The sequence below is a fragment of the Salmo trutta genome, chromosome 7, assembly GCF_901001165.1.
Source record: "Salmo trutta chromosome 7, fSalTru1.1, whole genome shotgun sequence".
Lineage (NCBI taxonomy): Eukaryota > Metazoa > Chordata > Actinopteri > Salmoniformes > Salmonidae > Salmo > Salmo trutta.
Window position 1 is genome coordinate 52,623,814 of NC_042963.1, and position 22,233 is coordinate 52,646,046.

The 22,233-nt window shown below is 43.2% G+C and overlaps 1 protein-coding gene across 1 annotated transcript; it reads right to left on the reverse strand.

Moving 5' to 3' along the window:
• Nucleotides 1-925: 925 nt before the first annotated feature.
• On the reverse strand, nt 926-2,506 carry LOC115196634 (vegetative cell wall protein gp1-like). Its single transcript, XM_029757480.1, has one exon. The coding sequence runs from the start codon at nt 2,504-2,506 to the stop codon at nt 926-928; it is 1,581 nt and encodes a 526-aa protein (XP_029613340.1).
• Nucleotides 2,507-22,233: the final 19,727 nt, after the last annotated feature.

A 22,233-nucleotide genomic window follows, 5' to 3' on the forward strand; every position in this document is an offset into this window, starting at 1 on the left:
GGGGGAACATTTGTTAAGTGTTGGAAGGAAACTGTTTCTTCCAACCAAGTTCTTTACCTCTTCCGCTAATGCTAAGGCTATGTGACCAAGGCTAGTGATGTGCCTCTACTTGACAATGTACTAACCAGTCGCGCCTCAGAAAAGTGACCAATATGGCGACTCGAGTGGTGACGTTTCAAACTGTGATGTGAGGTTATGGTACAATCCACAGGTAACCTAACAGTTAAGAGCGTTGGGCCAGTAACTGAAAGGTCGCGAGTTCAAATCCCCGAGTTGACAAGGTGATACATCTGCCGATGTGCCCGTGAGCAAGGCACTTAACCCTAATTGCTCCAGGGATGCTGGATTATGGTGACGCTGGAGAAGGCACAGTGATGCCAAAACGTTGGTGGTTTTACCCAAATAAATGACTTGGAGTTTATACATAGAGTGTGCGACTCTCGTTTGTTTTTATAGCTTACAGTTTATTCACCGTTAGTCAGCACCTCTACACTAAATAACTTTCTCTGGGCGTGCGCCAGCTCATGCTTTTTATTAGACCCTGGCCGTGACCCCGTCTGGTCGCTCTGGATAAGAGCGTCTGCTAAATGATGTAAATGTAAATATACAAAACACATCTCCGATTCGTACGTGTTAATACACCCATGTACATGAGTGAAATAAGACAAATTATTCATCCACTCTTAACCTCTATTAACTCTGTTACACCAGTAGGTGCCCTTGTTGGTTATTTTTGCAAAAAAAACAACAACGTTGCTTTGAATCATATTGGTGTTACAAATCATTGTCAAAATAAGGTATTTTATCCAATCCGTCTTGATCGTCTCCAAATGAGTGAAAGCCTCATTTCATTTGATGAGTTAAATGGAGCATGACCCGCCTTGTGATTGTGCAGTGGAATTAGCTTTCAACTGAGTAAACAGAGTTAATAGATGGGGGGGAGGAGATGGGGAGGGGGGGGGGGGATAGGGGAGGGTAGGGAGATTGGGGAGCTGGGGGCCATAGGGGGAGCTGGGGGCCATGGGGGGAGCTGGGGGCCATGGGGGGAGCTGGGGGCCATGGGGGGAGCTGGGGACATGGGGGGAGCTGGGGACATGGGGGGAGCTGGGGGAGCATGGGGGGAGCTGAGGGACATGGGGGGAGCTGGGGAACATGGGGGGAGCTGGGGGCCATGGGGGGAGCTGGGGGCCATGGGGGGAGCTGGGGACATGGGGGGAGCTGGGGACATGGGGGGAGCTGGGGAACATGGGGGGAGCTGGGGGTCATGGGGGGAACTGGAGGCCATGGGGGGAGCTGGGGAACATGGGGGAGCTGGGGGCCATGGGGGGAGCTGGGGGCCATGGGGGGAGCTGGGGGAGCTGTGGGACATGGGGGGAGCTGGGCGACATGGGGGGAGATGGGAGGAGATTTGGAGAAGATAGGGGAGAGTAGGGAGAATGGGGAGCTGGGGGCCATGGGGGGAGCTGGGGACATGGGGGGAGCTGGGGGAGCTGAGGGACCTGGGGGACATGGTGGGAGCTGGGGGACATGGGGGGAGCTGGGGGACATGGGGGGAGCTGGGGAACATGGGGGGAGCTGAGGGACATGGGGGACATGGTGGGAGCTGGGGGACATGGGGGGAGCTGAGGGACATGGGGGACATGGTGGGAGCTGGGGGCCATGGGGGGAGCTGGGGGCCATGGGGGGAGCTGGGGGCCATGGGGGGAGCTGGGGACATGGGGGGAGCTGGGGACATGGGGGGAGCTGGGGGAGCTGAGGGACATGGGGGGAGCTGGGGAACATGGGGGGAGCTGAGGGACATGGGGGGAGCTGGGGAACATGGGGGGAGCTGGGGGACATGGGGGGAGCTGGGGGCCATGGGGGGAGCTGGGGACATGGGGGGAGCTGGGGACATGGGGGGAGCTGGGGAACATGGGGGGAGCTGGGGGCCATGGGGGGAGCTGGGGAACATGGGGGGAGCTGGGGGCCATGGGGGGAGCTGGGGAACATGGGGGGAGCTGGGGGCCATGGGGGGAGCTGGGGGCCATGGGGGGAGCTGGGGGAGCTGTGGGACATGGGGGGAGCTGGGCGACATGGGGGGAGATGGGAGGAGATTTGGAGAAGATAGGGGAGAGTAGGGAGAATGGGGAGCTGGGGGCCATGGGGGGAGCTGGGGACATGGGGGGAGCTGGGGGAGCTGAGGGACATGGGGGACATGGTGGGAGCTGGGGGACATGGGGGGAGCTGGGGGACATGGGGGGAGCTGGGGAACATGGGGGGAGCTGAGGGACATGGGGGACATGGTGGGAGCTGGGGGACATGGGGGGAGCTGAGGGACATGGGGGACATGGTGGGAGCTGGGGGACATGGGGGGAGCTGGGGGACATGGGGGGAGCTGGGGGCCATGGGGGGAGCTGGGGACATGGGGGGAGCTGGGGGGAGCTGGGTGCCATGGGGGGAGCTGGGGACATGGGGGGAGCTGTGGGAGCTGAGGGACATGGGGGGAGCTGGGGGACATGGGGGACATGGTGGGAGCCGCCTGTCTATACCATAAACTGCACAGTCGCTAGTTTGTTTGCGTGCTTGCATGCATGCATGCGCGTAGGTGTGCACAGCGTGTGGAGATGTGTTAGCATGTGTGCAGCACACCTCCTGTGAGTGAGGTTATTTCTGCCTCAGCCTCAAGCAACATATCGAGCTGGACCAGCACAGTAATCATTTTCCCCTCTGAGTCGCAGCAGCCTGTCACTGTATGAGGTTTGTGGAGATCTGATTGAGACCCAGCTAATTTAAGGGCTCCCTCCTCTCTTTCTTCCTTGTCGCCCCCCAGGCCAATCAGTCCATGTGCCACTGATGACAGCTAATTGTTTATCAAGGAAAGCAACTACAGGCCTGTGAAAATGCATGAGCATAATTGTGCCTACTTGCACAATAGAGAATACTTATAGCAATATGTGCATATCGATATACTAGAATAATTGTTAGAGAAAACACTCTCTTGAATGACGCCACTGCACTGCTCAACTACAGCCCTACCAGTCAACTCAATCAGCCATTCTGCCTTGATTTCAGAAGGGAATACCAACAGGAAGTTAAAGCACTGCTCGTTTCTCAATGTCCAGGATGAATTAACTACAGACATCTCTTCAAAGATGTTTAGTATAAGATCGCACACACGCACACACACACACACGCACGCACGCACGCACATACAAGTTTGTTTTACTATCCTTGTGGGGACCAAACAGTTGATTTCTATTTAAAATCCTATTTTCCCTAACCCCTAACCCTAACCCTTAACCTAATCATAACCTTAACCTTAACATTAACCTTAACCCTAAACTTAACCCTAAGCCTAACCCCTAACCCTTAACCCTATCCCCTAACCCTAATGCTAACCCTAACCCTAACCCCAAAGCCTAAAATAGGCTTTTTCCTTGTGGGGAATGGCGAAATGTCTCCACTTGTCCGAATTTTAATTGTTTTACTATCCTTGTGAGGACTTCTAGTCCCTACTAAGATACTTAAACCAAACACAAACACACACAAAATAAACACACACACACAAAATAAACACACACACACACAAAATAAACACAAAATAAACACACACACACAAAATTAACACACACACAATAATGTTTACATATAGGTATCTCTAGTCACCTTAAATAACCCCACTTTAATAATGTTTACATATCCTACATTACTCATCTCATATGTATATACTGTATTCTACACCATCTACTGCGTCTTGCCTATGCCGCACGACCATCCCTCATCCATATATTTATATGTACATATTCTTATTCACCCCTTTACATTTGTGTGTAATTGTGGAATGAGCAGTGCTTTTTAAACACACACACACAAAATAAACACACACACACAAAATAAACACACACACACACAAAATAAACACACACAGGTTAATTTAGCAGACTCTCTTATCCAGAGCGATTTGAAGTTTGTGTATGTATCTTAAGATAAATAGGTATGACATCCATATATCACAGAAGTTATCAGCTAGTAGGAAAATACTTTACTAGAATATGCTCTAGCCAGACTAAACCAATTTAACTAGAATATGCTTTAGCCAGACTAAACCAATTTAACTAGAATATGCCCTAGCCAGACTAAACCAATTTAACTACATTATGCTCTAGCCAGACTAAACCAATTTAACTAGAATATGCCCAAGCCAGACTAAACCAATTAAACTAGAATATGCTCTAGCCAGACTAAACCAATTTAACTACATTATGCTCTTGCCAGACTAAACCAATTTAACTAGAATATGCTCTAGCCAGACTAAACCAATTTAACTAGAATATGCCCTAGCCAGACTATACCAATTTAACTAGAATATGCTCTAGCCAGACTAAACCAATTTAACTAGAATATGCCCAAGCCAGACTAAACCAATTTAACTAGAATATGCTCTAGCCAGACTAAACCAATGTAACTACATTGTGCTCTAGCCAGACTAAACCAATTTAACTAGAATATGCCCTAGCCAGACTAAACCAATTTAACTAGAATATGCTCTAGCCAGACTAAACCAATTTAACTAGAATATGCTCTAGCCAGACTAAACCAATTTAACTAGAATATGCCCTAGCCAGACTATACCAATTTAACTAGAATATGCTCTAGCCAGACTAAACCAATTTAACTAGAATATGCCCAAGCCAGACTAAACCAATTTAACTAGAATATGCTCTAGCCAGACTAAACCAATTTAACTACATTATGCTCTAGCCAGACTAAACCAATTTAACTAGAATATGCTCTAGCCAGACTAAACCAATTTAACTAGAATATGCCCTAGCCAGACTATACCAATTTAACTAGAATATGCTCTAGCCAGACTAAACCAATTTAACTAGAATATGCCCAAGCCAGACTAAACCAATTTAACTAGAATATGCTCTAGCCAGACTAAACCAATTTAACTAGAATATGCTCTAGCCAGACTAAACCAATTTAACTAGAATATTCCCTAGCCAGACTAAACCAATTTAACTAGAATATGCTCTAGCCAGACTAAACCAATTTAACTAGAATATGCCCAAGCCAGACTAAACCAATTTAACTAGAATATGCTCTAGCCAGACTAAACCAATTTAACTAGAATATGCTCTAGCCAGACTAAACCAATTTAACTAGAATATGCTCTAGCCAAACTATATTAATTTAACTAGAATATGCTCTAGCCAGACTATACCAATTTAACTAGAATATGCTCTAGCCAGACTAAACCAATTTAACTAGAATATGCCCTAGCCAGACTAAACCAATTTAACTAGAATATGCTCTAGCCAGACTAAACCAATTTAACTAGAATATGCCCTAGCCAGACTAAACCAATTTAACTAGAATATGCCCAAGCCAGACTAAACCAATTTAACTAGAATATGCTCTAGCCAGACTAAACCAATTTAACTAGAACATGCTCTAGCCAGACTAAACCAATTTAACTAGAATATGCTCTAGCCAGACTAAACCAATTTAACTAGAATATGCCCTAGCCAGACTAAACCAATTTAACTAGAATATGCCCTAGCCAGACTAAACCAATTTAACTAGAATATGCCCTAGCCAGACTAAACCAATTTAACTAGAATATGCCCTAGCCAGACTAAACCAATTTAACTAGAATATGCTCTAGCCAGACTATATTAATTTAACTATACCAACAACAACAACTTACTGAAAGAGAAAAAGATAGTCAGAGATGATTTGTCTTCCCAGACTGTAGATGAGTCTAGTATTGTATTGTATTGCATGATGTATTGTTGTCTCTACCTTCTTGCCCTTTGTGCTGTTTTCTGTGCCCAATAATGTTTGTACCATGTTTTGCGCTGCTACCATGTTGTGCTGCTGCCATGCTGTGTTGCTACCATGTTGTTGATATGTTGTGTTGCTACCATGCTGTGCTTTCATGTGTTGCTGCCGTGCTATGTTGTTGCTTTAGGTCTTTCTTTGTGTAGTTTTGTGGTGTCTCAATTGTCGTGATGCGTGTTTTGTCCTACATAATTTTTTACTTTTTTTTTAAAATCCCAGCCCCCGTCCCCGCAGGAGGCCTTTTGCCATTTGGTAGGACATCAATTTGTTCTTAACTGACTTGCCTAGTTAAATAAAGGTTAAATAAAAAATGAGTCACACATTATAAAGTCATTAGCATGTAATGCACCGTGAGATCATTCTGCCTGGCAGGTGCTGAGACGAGTCATTCCCTGGACAAGGAGACAAGGTCTGCATCCCGAAAATGACACCCTATTCCCTATGAAGTGCACTACTTTTGACCAGGGGTTTGCACTATTTAGTGCACTATTTAGTGAATAGGGGACCCATTTTGGGATGCAGGCCAAGGACAAGCATTCCCACTACCTACAGCAGGGGTTTTCCAACTTTTTGTGGCCAGGACCCCTTTTGTGATAACAAATTCATCAAGGACCCTGTCATAATCAGAACACAACTTAAGTGAGTTAAAAATAGCAACAAAGGAGCTTTACTATGACTTTTGCAGTGCATGTGTCACATGTGTGAAGAATGACCTTTAATTACTGTTCATGCTTCAGCCCATGTGCTTTTAATTTAGTGTTGGCTAATTAATTGATTGATTGAGAATTGTGATTGGCTCCCTGTTTTTCCATGCCTCTTTTTAACCTTTGTTTCCTATGATTGAAGTGCAGCCGCCCAGGGGATGGTGAAAGTGAAGCGAAGGTTGAGCAAATGCGACTTTTGAGTGGCAGAGCTCTTATGGATGTCTTGGTTTTGTTAAAGGGATACTTCAGGATTTGGCCAATGAAGCCCTTTAATTACTTCCATAGAGGCAGATGAACTCATGGTACCATTTTATGGTCCAGTATGAAGAAAGTTAGAGGTGGTTTCGCTGGCCAATGTTAACTAATGTTAGCACAATGACTGGAAGTCTATGGCATCTACTAGCATGCTAGCAGTTTCCATAGACTTCTAGTCAATACGCTAAAGCTAGTTGCGCTAAATGTTATCCATGAGTTCGTATGACTCTTGTGATGCAATTAAAGGACTTCATTGATCAAACCCTGAAGTATCCCTTTAGGAGAAGTACAATTCTATAGATGATGCCCTGAATTAAAGTTAGTTCTTGTGACGCTTTCCATCTAATTGCAATGAAACGTGTTTTTGTTTGATTTGATTGTGTAATTGTTTTTGTGTTATCCTCCCTCTATTTTGTTTGCAAAGCTAAAGCTAACTTGTTTTATGGAACCCAAAATTGGAGAGAAATAAATGAACTTGTGAACCATTACCTGCCTCTTGACTAACTTTCATGCATTTCCACTCAAGCCTTTTCTGAAAGAACCTGTGTGGCCCATGTAATGAGTTATTTAGAGCTCCCTATGCTCTTGGTGCAATGAGTGAGTTTAGTCACAACCCCTCTAGGCAAGGGTATGACACATGGTGGGAAGAACAAAGTCTCGGGGCCCTGGGAAGGAACATTTTAAAGGCCCTTGGCATTGGAGAGAATTTAGAATTTAGAACATATTGTCATGGGGCATTGAACTTTGCACGTTTAAAGCCTAAAGTAATGTTAATGTTTTTATGTGTGGAAATGAATGCCAGAAAATGCACAGAGTTTAAAAATGTATATCAAATCAAATCAAATTTTATTGGTCACATACACATGGTTAGCAGATGTTAATGCGAGTTTAGCAAAATGCTTGTGCTTCTATGCAGTAATATCTAACAAGTAATCTAACAAATTCACAACAACTACCTTATACACACAAATACACACAAATGTAAATGGATGAATAAGAATATATACATATAAATATATGGATGAGCGACGGCCGTGCGGCATAGGCAAGACGCAGTAGATGGTGTAGAATACAGTATATACATATGAGATGAGTAATGTAGGATATGTAAACATTATTATAGTGGCATTATTTAAAGTGACTAGTGATACCTTTATTAAGTCCATTTATTTAAGTGGCCAGAGATTTGAGTCTGTATGTTGGTAGCAGCCACTCCATGTTAGTGATGGCTGTTTAACAGTCTGATGGCCTTGAGATAGAAGCTGTTTTTCAGACTCTCGGTCCCAGCTTTGATGCACCTGTACTGACCTCGCCTTCTGGATGACAGCAGTGTGAACAGACAGTGGCTCGGGTGGTTGTTGTCCTTGATGATCTTTTTGGCCTTCCTGTGACATCGGGTGGTGTAGGTGTCCTGGAGGGCACGTAGTTTTGCCCCCGGTGATGCGTTATGCAGACCTCACTACCCTCTGGAGAGCCTTGCGGTTGAGGGCTGTGCAATTGCCTCTCTGTGTGGGTGGACCATTTCAGTTTGTCCGTGATGTGTATGCCGAGGAACTTAAAAATGTCCACCTTCTCCACTACTGTCCCGTCGATGTGGATGGGGGGGGTGCTTCCTCCATAGTACACCATCAATTTATTCCACAGATCCCTTAGTCATAATTCATTTAATCTGTTAGAAATATTCATAAAAAAAATCATATTAAAACATATATATAGAGTGCATTCGGAAAGTATTTACTTATTTATTTATATACAGACCCATTTAATTTTTCCACATTTTGTTACGTTACAGCCTTAATCAAAAATGGGTAAAAACATTTTTTTTCATCAATCTACACACAATACTCCATAATGACAAAGTAAAACATTTTTTTTGCAAATTTATTAAACTAAAAAAACTGAAATATCATATTACCTACAGTACCAAGTCAAAAGTTTGGACACACCTACTCATTCAAGGGTTTTTCTTTATTTTTACTATTTTCTACATGGTAGAATAATAGTGAAGATATAAAAACTATGAAATAACATATATGGAATCATTTAGTAGCCAAAAAAGTGTTAAACAATCAAAATATATTTTATATTCTTCAAAGTAGCCACTCTTTGCCTTGATGACAGCTTTGCACACTCTTGGCATTCTCTCAACAAACTTCATGAGGAATCGTTTTCCAACAGTCTTGAAGGAGCTCCCACATATGCTGAGCACTTGTTGGCTGCTTTTCCTTAACTATGTGGTCCAACTCATCCCAAAGCATCTCAATTGGGTTGAGGTCAGGTGATTGTGGAGGTCAGGTCATCTGATGCAGCATTCCATCACTCTCCTTCTTGGTCAAATAGCCCTTACACAACCTGGAGGTGTGTTGGGTCATTGTCATGTTGAAAAACAAATGGTAGTCCCACTAAACACAAACCAGATGAGATGGCGTATCGCTGCAGAATGCTGTGGTAGCCATGCTGGTTAAGTGTGCCTTGAATTCTAAATAAATCACAGACAGTGTCATCAGCAAAGCACCCCTGCACTATCACACCTCCTCCTCCATGCTTCACAGTGGGAACCACACATGATAAGATCATCTGTTCATCTACTCTTCGTCTCACATAGACACGGCGGTTGGAACCCAAATTCTCAAATTTGGACTCATCAAACCAAAGGACAGATTTCCACCGGTCTAATGTCCATTGCTCGTGTTTCTTGGACCAAACTTATTCTTATTGGTGTCCTTTAGTAGTGGTTTCTTTGCAGCAATTTGACCATGGAAGCTTGATTCACACAGTCTCCAACAAACAGTTGATGTTGAGATGTGCCTATTACTTTAACTCTGTGAAGCATATATTTGGGCTGTAATTTCTGAGGCTGGTAACTCTAATGAACTTATCTTCTGCAGCAGAGGTAACTCTGGGTCTTCTTTTCCTGTGGTGGTCCTCGTGAGAGCCAGTTTCATCACAGCGCTTGGTGGTTTTTGAGACAGCACTTGAAAAAACGTTAAAAGTTCTTGACATTTTCCGTATTGACTGACCTTCATGTCTTAAAGTAATGATTGACTGTTGTTTCTCCTTACTTATTTGAGCTGTTCTTGCCATAATATGGACTTGGTCTTTTACCAAATAGTGCTATCTTCTGTATAGCACTCCCTACCTTGTCACAATACAACTGAATGGCTCAAACGCATTAAGAAGGTAAAATAAATTCCACAAATTAACTGTTAACAAGGCACACCTGTTCATTGACATGCATTCCAGGTGACTACCTCATGAAGCTGGTTGAGAGAATGCCAAGAGTGTGTAATGCAGTCATCAAGGCAAATGGTGGCTACTTTGAAGAATCTAAAATCTAAAATATATTTTGATTTGTTTAACACTTTTTTGGTTACTACATGATTCCATATGTGTTATTTCATAGCTTTGATGTCTTCACTATTATTCTACAATGTAGAAAATAGTAAAAATTAAGAAAAACCTTTGAATGAGTAGGTGTGTCCAAACGTTTTACTGAGTTTCAGTTCATATAAGGAAATCAGTCAATTGTAATAAATTAATTAGGCCCTAATCTATTTACTTCACATGACTGGACACCACCCCCAGCCAATCAGAATTAGTGTTTCCCCACAAAAGGGCTTTATTACAGATAGAAATACTCCTCAGTTCCATCAGCTTTCCGGGTGGCTGGTCTCTGACAATCCCGCAGGTGAAGAAGCCAGATACGGAGGTTCTGTGTGGTTACAAATTGTGAGGTCGGTTGAACCTATTGCCAAATTCTCTAAAACAATGTTGGAGGTGGCTTATGGTAGAGAAATTAACATTCAATGAACTAACAACAGCTCTGGTGGACATTCCTGCAGTCAGCACACTCCCTCAAAACATGAGACATCTGTGGCATTGTGTTGTGTGAAGAAACAAGGTGCACCTGTGTGATGATAATCATTTTCTTGATATGCCACACCTGTCAGGTGGATGGATTAACTTGGCAATAGAGAAATGCTTACTAACAGGGATGTAAACAAATTTGTGCACCACATTTCTGTGTAATAAGCTTTTTGTGCATATGGAACCTTTCTGGGATCTTTTATTTCAGCTCATGAAACATGGGACACACACTTTACATGTTGTGTTTACATTTGTTGTTCAGTATTGAGATCTGTCTGCGGACCTCTGCGGACCCCCTGTACACAACATCCAAGATACAGCACATGGACAGAGCTGCCTCTCTGCACTGACTACAAACTACAACCATTTATTATCCGCACAGAGAAGATCCACAAGGACAAAGTGTGACTGTTTTTTTTTTACACACACACACACACACACACACACACACACACACACACACACACACACACACACACACACACACACACACACACACACACACACACACACACACACACACACACACACAACCAGAGGACATAGACATAACACGCACACACACAGGCACGTGCATACACACAAACCAATCTACATGACCTACAGCAGCACGTGAATATTACTCAGTGAAGAAGAGCAGGGCTGAACCCCAAGGGAACCTTTACCTGAGTCAAAGAGATAACTGCCACTGTGCTAATGTAGTTTAGTGTTCCCACAGTAAAGACGTCAAACAACAGCATCTTCCTGCATCCCTGACAGCGCTGTTAAAACGTTCCACCAGTTGAAGTGAAATATGTCGAACGCTTAGACTCTGACGTCAACACAACACATGCAAGTCCTTTGGCAAATGGGGGGGGGGGGGCTCAGAAATAGGTCATATTCAAATCTTCTCAATCGACAATTTGAGCTGCAGAACCGTGGGTCTGCACAGCACACTCCCTCAAACATGTATATCCTCTCTCTCTCCCTTTCTCTCTCTCTGTCTCTCTCTCTCTGTCTCCCTCTCTCTGTCTCCCTCTCTCTCTCTCTCTCTCTCTCTCTCTCTCTCTCTCTCTCTCTCTCTCTCTCTCTCTCTCTCTCTCTCATCCTACCGTTACAGCTCCTGTATGCGTGTCTCTGAATCTATCCTAAAAATACATTACCACTTCAAAGACATGCCCGGGCCTCTCCCAGGCATCTACATACGGCGCTATCGGCAGCATATCACACACTGGAGTCGCTCTCTATATTACCATATCTGTATTCAGTCATCTCGGCAACTCTCACATGCCAGCTACTGTCCTTGGTAAGTCTGTCACCAGCCGTGGTGTAGTTCTATTTGTTTAAGGTGAGGGAGCGCAGCATTTTATTTTTAACATTTTTTAAATGACGTCATCATTTCCTCCAATTGCAACGTCTGACAATACACATACATATTGTCTCAATCAAATGTTAGATTTTTAATACCCTCAAACAGCAATTTAGGCATACTTCATTTCAAAATATGCCATCGTCACTGTGAATCGTAAATTATATAATTCTTCATGTTTTACCGGCTGGCCCTTAAATGTATACGGAAAGCTAACATTTAATAATATGCACGTAAATCTCTCATGACTCTCATGACTTCATCACTACTTGTTTTTGTAAGAAGTGTTGACATGCTGAATGCACTGAGGTGTCTGTTTTTAAACTACTTGCACACAGCTTGGACACCTATGCATACCCCACAAGACATGCCACCAGAGGTCTCTTCACAGTCCCCAAGTCCAGAACAGACTATGGGAGGCGCACAGTACTACGTAGACCCATGACTACATGGAACTCTATTCCACATCAGGTAACTGATGCCATCAGTAGAATCAGATGTAAAAAACAGATACAAATACACCTTATGGAACAGCGGGGACTGTGACGAGACACAGACACAGACACGCACTTACAAATCAAAATCAAATCTTTTCTAATGTTATTTGTCACATGCGCCGAATACAACAGGTGTAGACCTTGCAGTGAAATGCTGAATACAACAGGTGTAGACCTTGCAGTGAAATGCTGAATACAACAGGTGTAGACCTTGCAGTGAAATGCTGAATACAACAGGTGTAGACCTTGCAGTGAAATGCTGAATACAACAGGTGTAGTAGACCTTACAGTGAAATGCTGAATACAACAGGTGTAGACCTTGCAGTGAAATGCTGAATACAACAGGTGTAGACCTTACAGTGAAATGCTGAATACAACAGGTGTAGACCTTGCAGTGAAATGCTTACTTACAAGCCCCTTAACCAACAATGCAGTTTTAAGAAAAATAAGTGTTAAGAAAGTATTTACTACAATAAACTGAATTTTAAAAAATATGTATAAGGAGAAAAATAGAAAAATAACTTTTAATTAAGGACTAACAATGAAATAACAATTCCGAGGCTATATACAGGGGGTTCTGGTACAGAGTCAATTAGTCGAGGTAATTGAGATAATATGTACATGTACTGTAGGAAGAGGTAAAGTGACAGTGCATGGATAACAAACAGAGAGTAGCAGCAGTGTAAAAATGGGGGGTGGGGTGGGGACAATGCAAATAGTCCGGGTAGCCATTTCATTAGCTGTTGAAGAGTCTTATGGCTTGGGGGTAGAAGCTGTTAAGAAGAAGTGATGTACTGGGTCATACGCATTACCCTTTGTAGTGCCTTGTGCTCGGAGGCCGAGCAGTTTCCATACCAGGAGGTGATGCAACCAGTCAGAATGCTCTCGATGGTGTAGCTGTGAATCTTTTTGAGGATCTGAGAACCAAATCTTTTCAGTCTCCTGAGGGAGAATAGGCTTTGTCGTGCCCTCTTCACGACTGTCTTGGTGTGCTTGGACCATTCTAGTTTGTTGTTGATGTGGACACCAAGGAACTTGAAGCTCTCAACCTGCTCCACTACAGCCCCGTTGATGGGAATGGGGGTGTGCTCGGTCCTCCTTTTCCTGTAGTCCACAATCATCTCCTTAGTCTTGATCACGTTGAGGAAGAGGCTGTTTTATTTTTGAAAATGTTCCCTTTATTTAACTAAGCAAGTCAGTTAAGAACAAATTCTTATTTACAATGACGGCCTACAGGTTGTTATCCTGGCACCACACCGCCAGGTCTCTGACCTCCTCCCTATAGGCTGTCTCATTGTTGTCGGTGATCAGGCCTACCACTGTTGTGTCTTCGGCAAACTTAATGACGGTGTTGGAGTCGTGCTTGGCCATGCAGTAATGTGTGAACAGGAAGTGCAGGAGGGGACAAAGCACGCACCCCTAGTAGAGCCATAGTAGATCATAAACACGATAAGACACACTCTCTACACACACGTACATATTGATTTTGTGTTGTAGATGTGTGGTAGTAGAGCAGTGGCCTGAGGAAACACACTTAATGTGTTGTGAAAAATGTTATGAAATGTAATGTCATGTAATATTTGTTATTGTTTTACTGCATTAATGTTGTTGGACCCCAGCAAGAGTAGCTGCTGCCTTTGTAGAGGCTAATGGGGATCCTTAATAAATACAAACACAAAACCATTTGATCTCAATCAGTTTCATGGGAATATGCATTTAGGTCTTCATGAATTACAGTTTCTTGTGCTAATTAAAGCAGATGATGTGAAACTATTAGCCTTCCTTGTGTTTTGTTTCAATCAAAGCAGATATCCTGCCTAGTGGAGAGCTCTGTGGAGATTTGGCCGAATGAGGAAAACAATTTCACTTTAGCTTTAAGATCAGAAATGACTGAGGTTGTGTTTTTCGTGTAACATATTATAGGCCTACTATGCTACTATATTTTATTCTGTTATGTAAAATACAAATTAATCATTTTAGTGTCACGCTTGCTCCCAGCACTCATTGGACTCCTTCACGTGGTTGATGGCCCCTGTATATCTGTCTGTTCCTCGGTAGTGTTCCCAGTGTCCGCATTAATTGTTGTTATGTGTTCCTGTCCTGTCGCTGTTCCTGTCTTGTTTTATGTCTGTTCCTCATTAAATGTTTGACTCCCCGTACCTGCTTCTCATCCCCGGTGTCGGTCTTTACATAAAGCCTTGTTCACACTGCAGGTCTTAATACTCAAATCAATTCTGTTTTTCAAATCTGTTTTTGAATACTGACTGTCCAAACAGCGAGTTACAGGTGACCAAATCAGACGTGTGTGTTCAGACAGCAGCCATTTGCTGACATGGCTGCACTAGTTGTCATAGTAACGACTGGTGTGTGCGCAGTGGTGTAGGCTGATTGGTGGTGGTGCTCGTGTTTCCTATCACTCAGAAGGTATGCAGCAAGCCAAGGTGACATCAATGCCTGCCATGGACGTTTCCCAGTCAAATTCATAGTGTAAAACGTTTTAAAAGCCTCAATGGATAAGATTATCCAATTTTCAAAACAAGCCCTTTTTGGTTTGCCACAGCAGTCAACTAGCTAGCTAGATAGCGCATTTCTAGCGCATCATTTGTTTGAAAACAATTAACAAGCTAGTCAGCTACCATATGTTTTTTGTCAAACTGTCAACAGAGTAACTAGCAAAAAGAAAATATGCCAAATAACAGTATAAAAACCCCTTGAGGGCAAGTAAATCAGATTTGGCCTGGAATCAGATTTGTATCTGACTTCAAACCACCTATGAAGGTAAAAAAAAAAAATATATATTAATAATAATAAATGATAAGTAGAACCATCAGACCACACCGGTCGCGTCGTGTGCACGAGCGTTGCAAAATAAATGTACACACACATGTTATTCAATCATTGCACCCACACTGCTCGCACGCGCCAACGAGCGTTGCCAGGCGATAAAAATTGAAGTTGATTCTATTTGTGACGCAGAATGCGCTGCCAGTTCTGCCTCTCCCATCTCATCATTGGTTTTTACAAGCATTTACCCACATACCATCTTCTCATTGGTTCTTAGGAACATATACCCACGTGGGTGATTGAAAGATGAACTGAGGTCGGTTGTGGTAATGCACCTTATGAAAGTTAGTTAGCCAATCGCCATATAAAGTCCAAAGAAGAAAAGGAAGCCTGGAAGGAGGAGAGATTCGATTGACAGTTATATGTGTGGATTAATTGTTGGAGTAGAGGACCTTGTGCATTTCAGGTAAAATAACAATTCAATGTTTATATCCCAGGACAAATCAGCTAGCAACAGCAAGCTAGCTAAATAGGACATATTAGCTAGAAAATTAGCTAGCAACTGCAAGCTAAACTGCAGGTCTTGATGCTCAAATCACAAATTCAGATTTGTTTTGATATTTCAACCTGCGTGTCCTGATTGCGTTCGGTTTGGACATGGTTTTAAGCATCAGATTTGAGGACCATTCGAATCATGGTGTTGAAAGAACAGCATCTTAACCAAGTGGTCACATATCGTTCTGCGTTTCACTGCGCAAGAGGGGCTTTTATTAACATCAAGGCAGACACACTGTGAATTTGGATCCTAGATCTCGTAGGTGTGATGATAAGGTTCCTGTGGTGGATTAGTTCATCGACGCCATAGGAGGTATGTTTCTGGAAGCTAAGCACTCGGACATTATGGCGAGTTCAAGTGCATCGTCATACATGAACCTCAAGTCCATAACAAACTGTTTTGAGGACAGCCATTTTAGCAACCCCTGGTAGAGTTTTCTGTCTCTGGCTGTTCTTGTTATGTTGGATTTGGCGCACTCAGAATGGTCAAGCCTCCTAGAGACAGGCCTCTGCACATTCGCCTACGGTTATTCAGAATTCGCACCTCTGCCAGAGAGAGAGAGAGAGAAGACAGGGAAGAAACCACCATTTACCCACCTATAGGCTGCTATAGCCTACACATTTATTTAGTTTGTCATTCTATTGTTTGTTTGTGGTAATTAAAGGTGTACTTTCATTTGTGGTAATTAAAGGTGTACTATGTAGAAATCGATCCGCCAGTTCCTGGTTGCTAAAGTTCCAACAGTTTGCCTAATTTCAGTTTATGTGACAAAACATGCAAGTATAGTGTAGAGAATCATTGTACCATCTAAACAGCTGTGAAATACATACAGTATATTTTCCATGTCTAAAAATATTGTATTTTCAGCTGTTTGAAGCTGGTGTACAAAACCAAACATAAAAGACGCAATGTCACGACTTCCTCCGATGTCGGCTCCTCTCCTTGTTCGGGCGGCGTTCGGCTCCTCTCCTTGTTCGGGCGGCGTTCGGCTCCTCTCCTTGTTCGGGCGGCGTTCGGCTCCTCTCCTTGTTCGGGCGGCGTTCGGCTCCTCTCCTTGTTCGGGCGGCGTTCGGCTCCTCTCCTTGTTCGGGCGGCGTTCGGCTCCTCTCCTTGTTCGGGCGGCGTTCGGCTCCTCTCCTTGTTCGGGCGGCGTTCGGCTCCTCTCCTTGTTCGGGCGGCGTTCGGCTCCTCTCCTTGTTCGACGTCACCGGCTTTCTAGCCATCGCCGCTCCATTTCTCATATTCCATTTGTTTTGTCTTGTTCCATTACACACCTGGTTGTCATTCCATAATCACACTGCATGTATTTAGTCCTCTGTTCCCCTCCATGTCTTTGTGTGTAATGGTTTATTGTTATGTGGATATTGTCAAGGTGCCATACTTTTGTTATGTTCTGTGTTTTTGGCACGTTTATGTTTTTATGTGCTGTCGTTTTTGGACCGGAATTAAAGTGCGCCTGTTTACTACACTCTGATCTCCTGCACCTGACTTCGCCTCCGTACACACCCCTAACATACAAAAACTAAATTTAAGAACGGAAGGAAATAGCGCACATAGAACAGATTTACCGCTTCTTAGACTTGCTTTATTTTATTTATTTATTTTGAACCTTTATTTAACCAGGCAAGTCAGTTAAGAACAAATTCTTATTTACAATGACGGCCAATCAAAAGGCAAAAGGCCTCCTTCGGGGACAGGGGCTGGGATTTTTTATTTTTTATAAATAAAATATAAATATAGGACAAAACACACATCACGTCAAGAGAGACAACAAAACACTACATAACGAGAAACCTAAGACAACATAGCAAGGCAGCAACACATGACAACACAGCATGGTAGCAACACAACATTACAACAATAATTTAGAAACACAACATGGTAGCAGCACAAAACATGGTACAAACATTATTGGGCACAGACAACAGCACAAAGGGAAAGAAGGTAGAGACAACAATATTTATATGGAGAATGACAGATCTATAAATCAGATTTCTATGTGAATTTGGTCCGGTTGCCCAAAAAGCTAGCTTTAAAAATAATGTATTTATAATTTATCTGAATTAATGTTCCAGAATCTTTTTTTTTTACCATCTCTGTGTATTCTCAAAAAGTCTATGGCAGCACAATATCCTTGGTCATCAGAGACTACACGCAGAAACAATATACACAGACTGGACCTGGACAGCTAACATTTGCAGCAACTGGGAGTAATATGTGTAACTGTGTAATATATGAAATGAAGTGTGGAGAACGGAGTGAAGATAACACACACACACCATTTCTGTTCCGTTATTAATGGCTTCCCTATGAGATGTGAAAGGTCAAATCAGGTCTGGGTAAACTAAAGCATGAATTACTGTAATGAGAAAGTAGCCATTACTGTAGCGACTGCCTCTTTGCTAAAGGATTAATCAATCTCTCTGTTTCTATACTGTATCTCTTCATGTTGGATCAGTTCTTTTCATAATATCCTTATTTTCTTCCTTCCTTCCTCTTTCATAAGTTCTACGCTTCCTTTCCTCCTTTCGTCCTCTCTCCTTTGTCTTTGACAGGTGAATGCAGGTGTGATTGTGAGCAATTCCATGTGATGATATGCCCAAGTGTTTGAAAATGATTGAAATTATATCGTACTCAAGTGAATGATCTCTCAGGTGCATAAAACCCAGACAGCCAGCTGCTTCCTGTATCCCCAAAATAATTCATGTGACTCCAAAAGTCATAGCACTACTTCACCTCTGTGCAGGTGGCTCAGTATTTATGGGATAATAATTTAACATGACCCAGAAAGACCCACCAGAACCCATTCAATAAGCTGGCCTCCGACCTGCAACTGAGGATTAGAATGGGCTCCTAGCCAAGGTTGATGAATGAGCTATTACTTTACCTCTCTCTCTCTCTCTCTCTCTCTCTCTCTCTCTCTCTCTCTCTCTCTCTCTCTCTCTCTCTCTCTCTCTCTCTCTCTCTCTCTCTCTCTCTCTCTCTCTCTCTCTCTCTCCAGCATTTCTATCTCTTCCACCATCTCGAGCATCTCTCCCCTCTCTCTCTCTCTATCTATCTCTCTTTTCCCACTCAATCCAAGGTAATGTCGGGTCATTGTTCTAGGAATTCGCACTTTGTTGCAGCAGGTGTCCAGGGATTCCATTCCCTTTATGACAGACAGCGTAGTGCTTAATGGCTTTGGCCTGCTCTCTCTAAATTGAGAGTGGATGGTTATGTCCCAAATGACACCCTATTTCCTGTATAGTGCACTATTTTGACCAGACCCCTATGAGAAATAAGGTTCCATTTGGGACATAGCCCAGGAGGACGACCTTCAGAGACCCCACGTAAGGACTTCCTGTAATTAGATTAGCAGAAAGAAAAACTTTCCTTTGAATGTCAGTCTGATACTGAAGTTTTAAGGGAAAAGTAGTAATTTTGACCCTCACTGGGTTTTAGGATTGTATTCAAAAGAAGATGTTTTTGCCATTGTTTCTGGCTATATGTGAAAAATAATGATTTTGGTATAGGATAAAAAATAAAAAATGCTTGTCACAGTCTATTGTTTACCTGAGAACATTACTGTGACTGTTAATTCCAGGTATATTGTAAAAAAATAAAGCTGTTAGTTTCAATTGTTTGACTATCTTTGGCATGGAATGGGTGAGTCTCTCACACTTTGTACACTCCTAGAAACAGAAGTTTAGATTTGTTCTTAAAGGGGTAGAAACACTTGTCACTGTAATGATACCCTGTAAGGTACGTCCTTTGTACCTTTTAGTTACAGGTAGATCATTTAACACCCAGTTCATACCACAGATAGTCCCTTTCTTACATATAGTCCACAGGTACAAAAGCGTGTCTGTACATTTTCTCTTTATAGTGAACCACCACAGTGACAGAACCATGTGTTTCTTATAAGTGACGAAAATGTACCTCTACCATGGACCACTTAAACTGGTACAACATGTCCACTCACAGGTGGCCAAAAATACCTAACTGAAAGCCATGCCACAACTAAGCCATGCTTCCAATATAATTTCCCAGCGTGCCTTGCAGTACCAATTCAAATTTCCAGCTTAATATATATATATATATATATATATATATATATATATATATTTCCTGATATCTTCTATAGGACAGACACTTCAAAACCTTATTTGTTATGATTTATTTTACACTTATGAATGTGTTATTCGTTTCTATGGGCTATAGTAGTAAAGGCCAAATTCAATGGCTTAGACCATGTTTCAAACTCATTCCATGGAGGGACAAGTGTCTGCAGGTGTTTGCTCCACCCTTGTACTTGAATGATGAATTAAGGTCACTAGGGTTGTCTAGGGCTTAAATGAACGGAAGGACTCGGCCCTCCGTGGAATGCGTTTGACACCCCTGGCTGAAACTTTTAGAGGTTAATCCCTTCCGTTTCCAGGAATGTTCCAACCAGGATTTCTGTAAAAAACTGTAATTTCTGTAAAAACAATTACCTGAATAATGCAACACCACGTGTCTCTGCAAGTCACATAACGCTGGCTTGCAAAGTCATGTGTAATTCCTATCGGAATCCAGCCAGAATTAGGATATCAAACAGTTGGAATTTTTATTCACCTGCAACCTGCATTGAGAATAACTGCCAGGGTTGGGAACATTTGGAGGAGAAGAGCTAAGAGTTTAGAGACCTAAACCATTATATTTTGAATTAATCTCACAATTCACCACAAATGCATTTCTATTGGCATTCAGGAAATTCATAGCCATAAAAGGATCTGTAGCGTTATCTATTCTTACAACAGAAAAACTTTAAACGGGCAGAACAAGATATAAAAAGGCATTTTTTGACAATGATGAATGGAAAAAAGACGCAAGAGTTGTTTCCGGGCAAGAAGATAACATGGAAGCAGATTGTGGAAAAAGCAGTATGGTGGGGCGGAACATATGAGCAAATAGTGAGAACGGTAAAAAATCTGCCGAGTTTGTTGTGGCACAAAGACAAAATCCCACGTCATATGTGGAAGACGGTATGTGTGGAAGAGGTGTTCACAGGAAGAGACAGATACGCTCATGTAGCATCCGAATGCCATCGAACACTTTCCTAAAGAGACCCATTCAACTGATATACTTACTCGAACTGGACTAATGGGTGAACATGGCGAGGGCTCAGTTGATCGGGCCGGAGTTTGTTGCAGCTATTTCAGAGCTCCGCTGCAGGCGGACGCACCCAGCCCTCAACTGTCGTCATTACGAAGAGATTACACACACCTGGGAACGAACTGAGGACTCTGTGGCTAGAGAAATGTTTGGCTGCAGGGTGAGTAAAAGGCATTTTACGATATTTTGTTTTCTCATTCCCCTTTCACCAAAGATTTAGAATTGTACCTAACAGGAAATGAAACCTGGTTTTAAGTTTCAACCGCAAGTACGGATTCAAGTCTCCTGTTTATATATTGCATCTCTCTCTCTGTTCCACTCTCTCTTCAGCATCTCCTAATCTCTCTCCCCTGTCTCTCATCTCTCTCTCTCCTCCCTATCCTCCCTCTCTCTCTCTCTCCTCCCTTTCTCCCCTGTCTCTCATCTCTCTCTCTCCTCCCTATCCTCCCTCTCTCTCTCTCTCCTCCCTTTCTCCCCTGTCTCTCATCTCTCTCTGTTCCACTCTCTCTTCAGCATCTCTTAATCTCTCTCACCCTCTCTTGAACATCTCTCTCTCTCCTCCCTATCCTCCCTCTCTCTCTCTCTCCTCCCTTTCTCCCCTGTCTCTCATCTCTCTCTGTTCCACTCTCTCTTCAGCATCTCTTAATCTCTCTCACCCTCTCTTGAACATCTCTCTCTCTCCTCCCTATCCTCCCTCTCTCTCCTCCCTCTCTCCCCTCTCTCTCATCTCTCTTGATCCCCTTGTCTCTCTCGATCCCCCTCTCCCCCATCCCCCTCTCTCTCGATCCCCCTCTCTCTCTCCTCTCTCTCTCCCCCCTCTCCCCTCCATCCTCCTCTCTCTCTCTCCCCCTCCTTCTCTCTCTCTCCCCCTCCTTCTCTCTCTCTCTCCTCTCTCTGTCTTTCCACTCTCTCTGTCTCATCACTCAATCCAAGGTAATGTCGGGTCATTGTTCTAGGAATGTGCACTTTGTTGCAGCGCGTGTCTAGTGATTCCATTCCCTTTCTGGCAGTCAACGTAGTGTTTAATGACTTTGGCGTACTCTCTCTAAATTGAGAGTGGATGGTTATGTCCCAAATGACACCCTAATTCCTATACATTAAGTGTACAAAACATTAAGAACACCTTCCTGATATTGAGTTGCACCCCCTTTTGCCCTCAGAACAGCCTCAATTTGTCGGGACATGGACTCTACAAGGCGCCGAAAGAGTTCCACAGGGATGCTGGGCCATGTTGACTCCAATGCTTCCCACAGATGTGTCAAG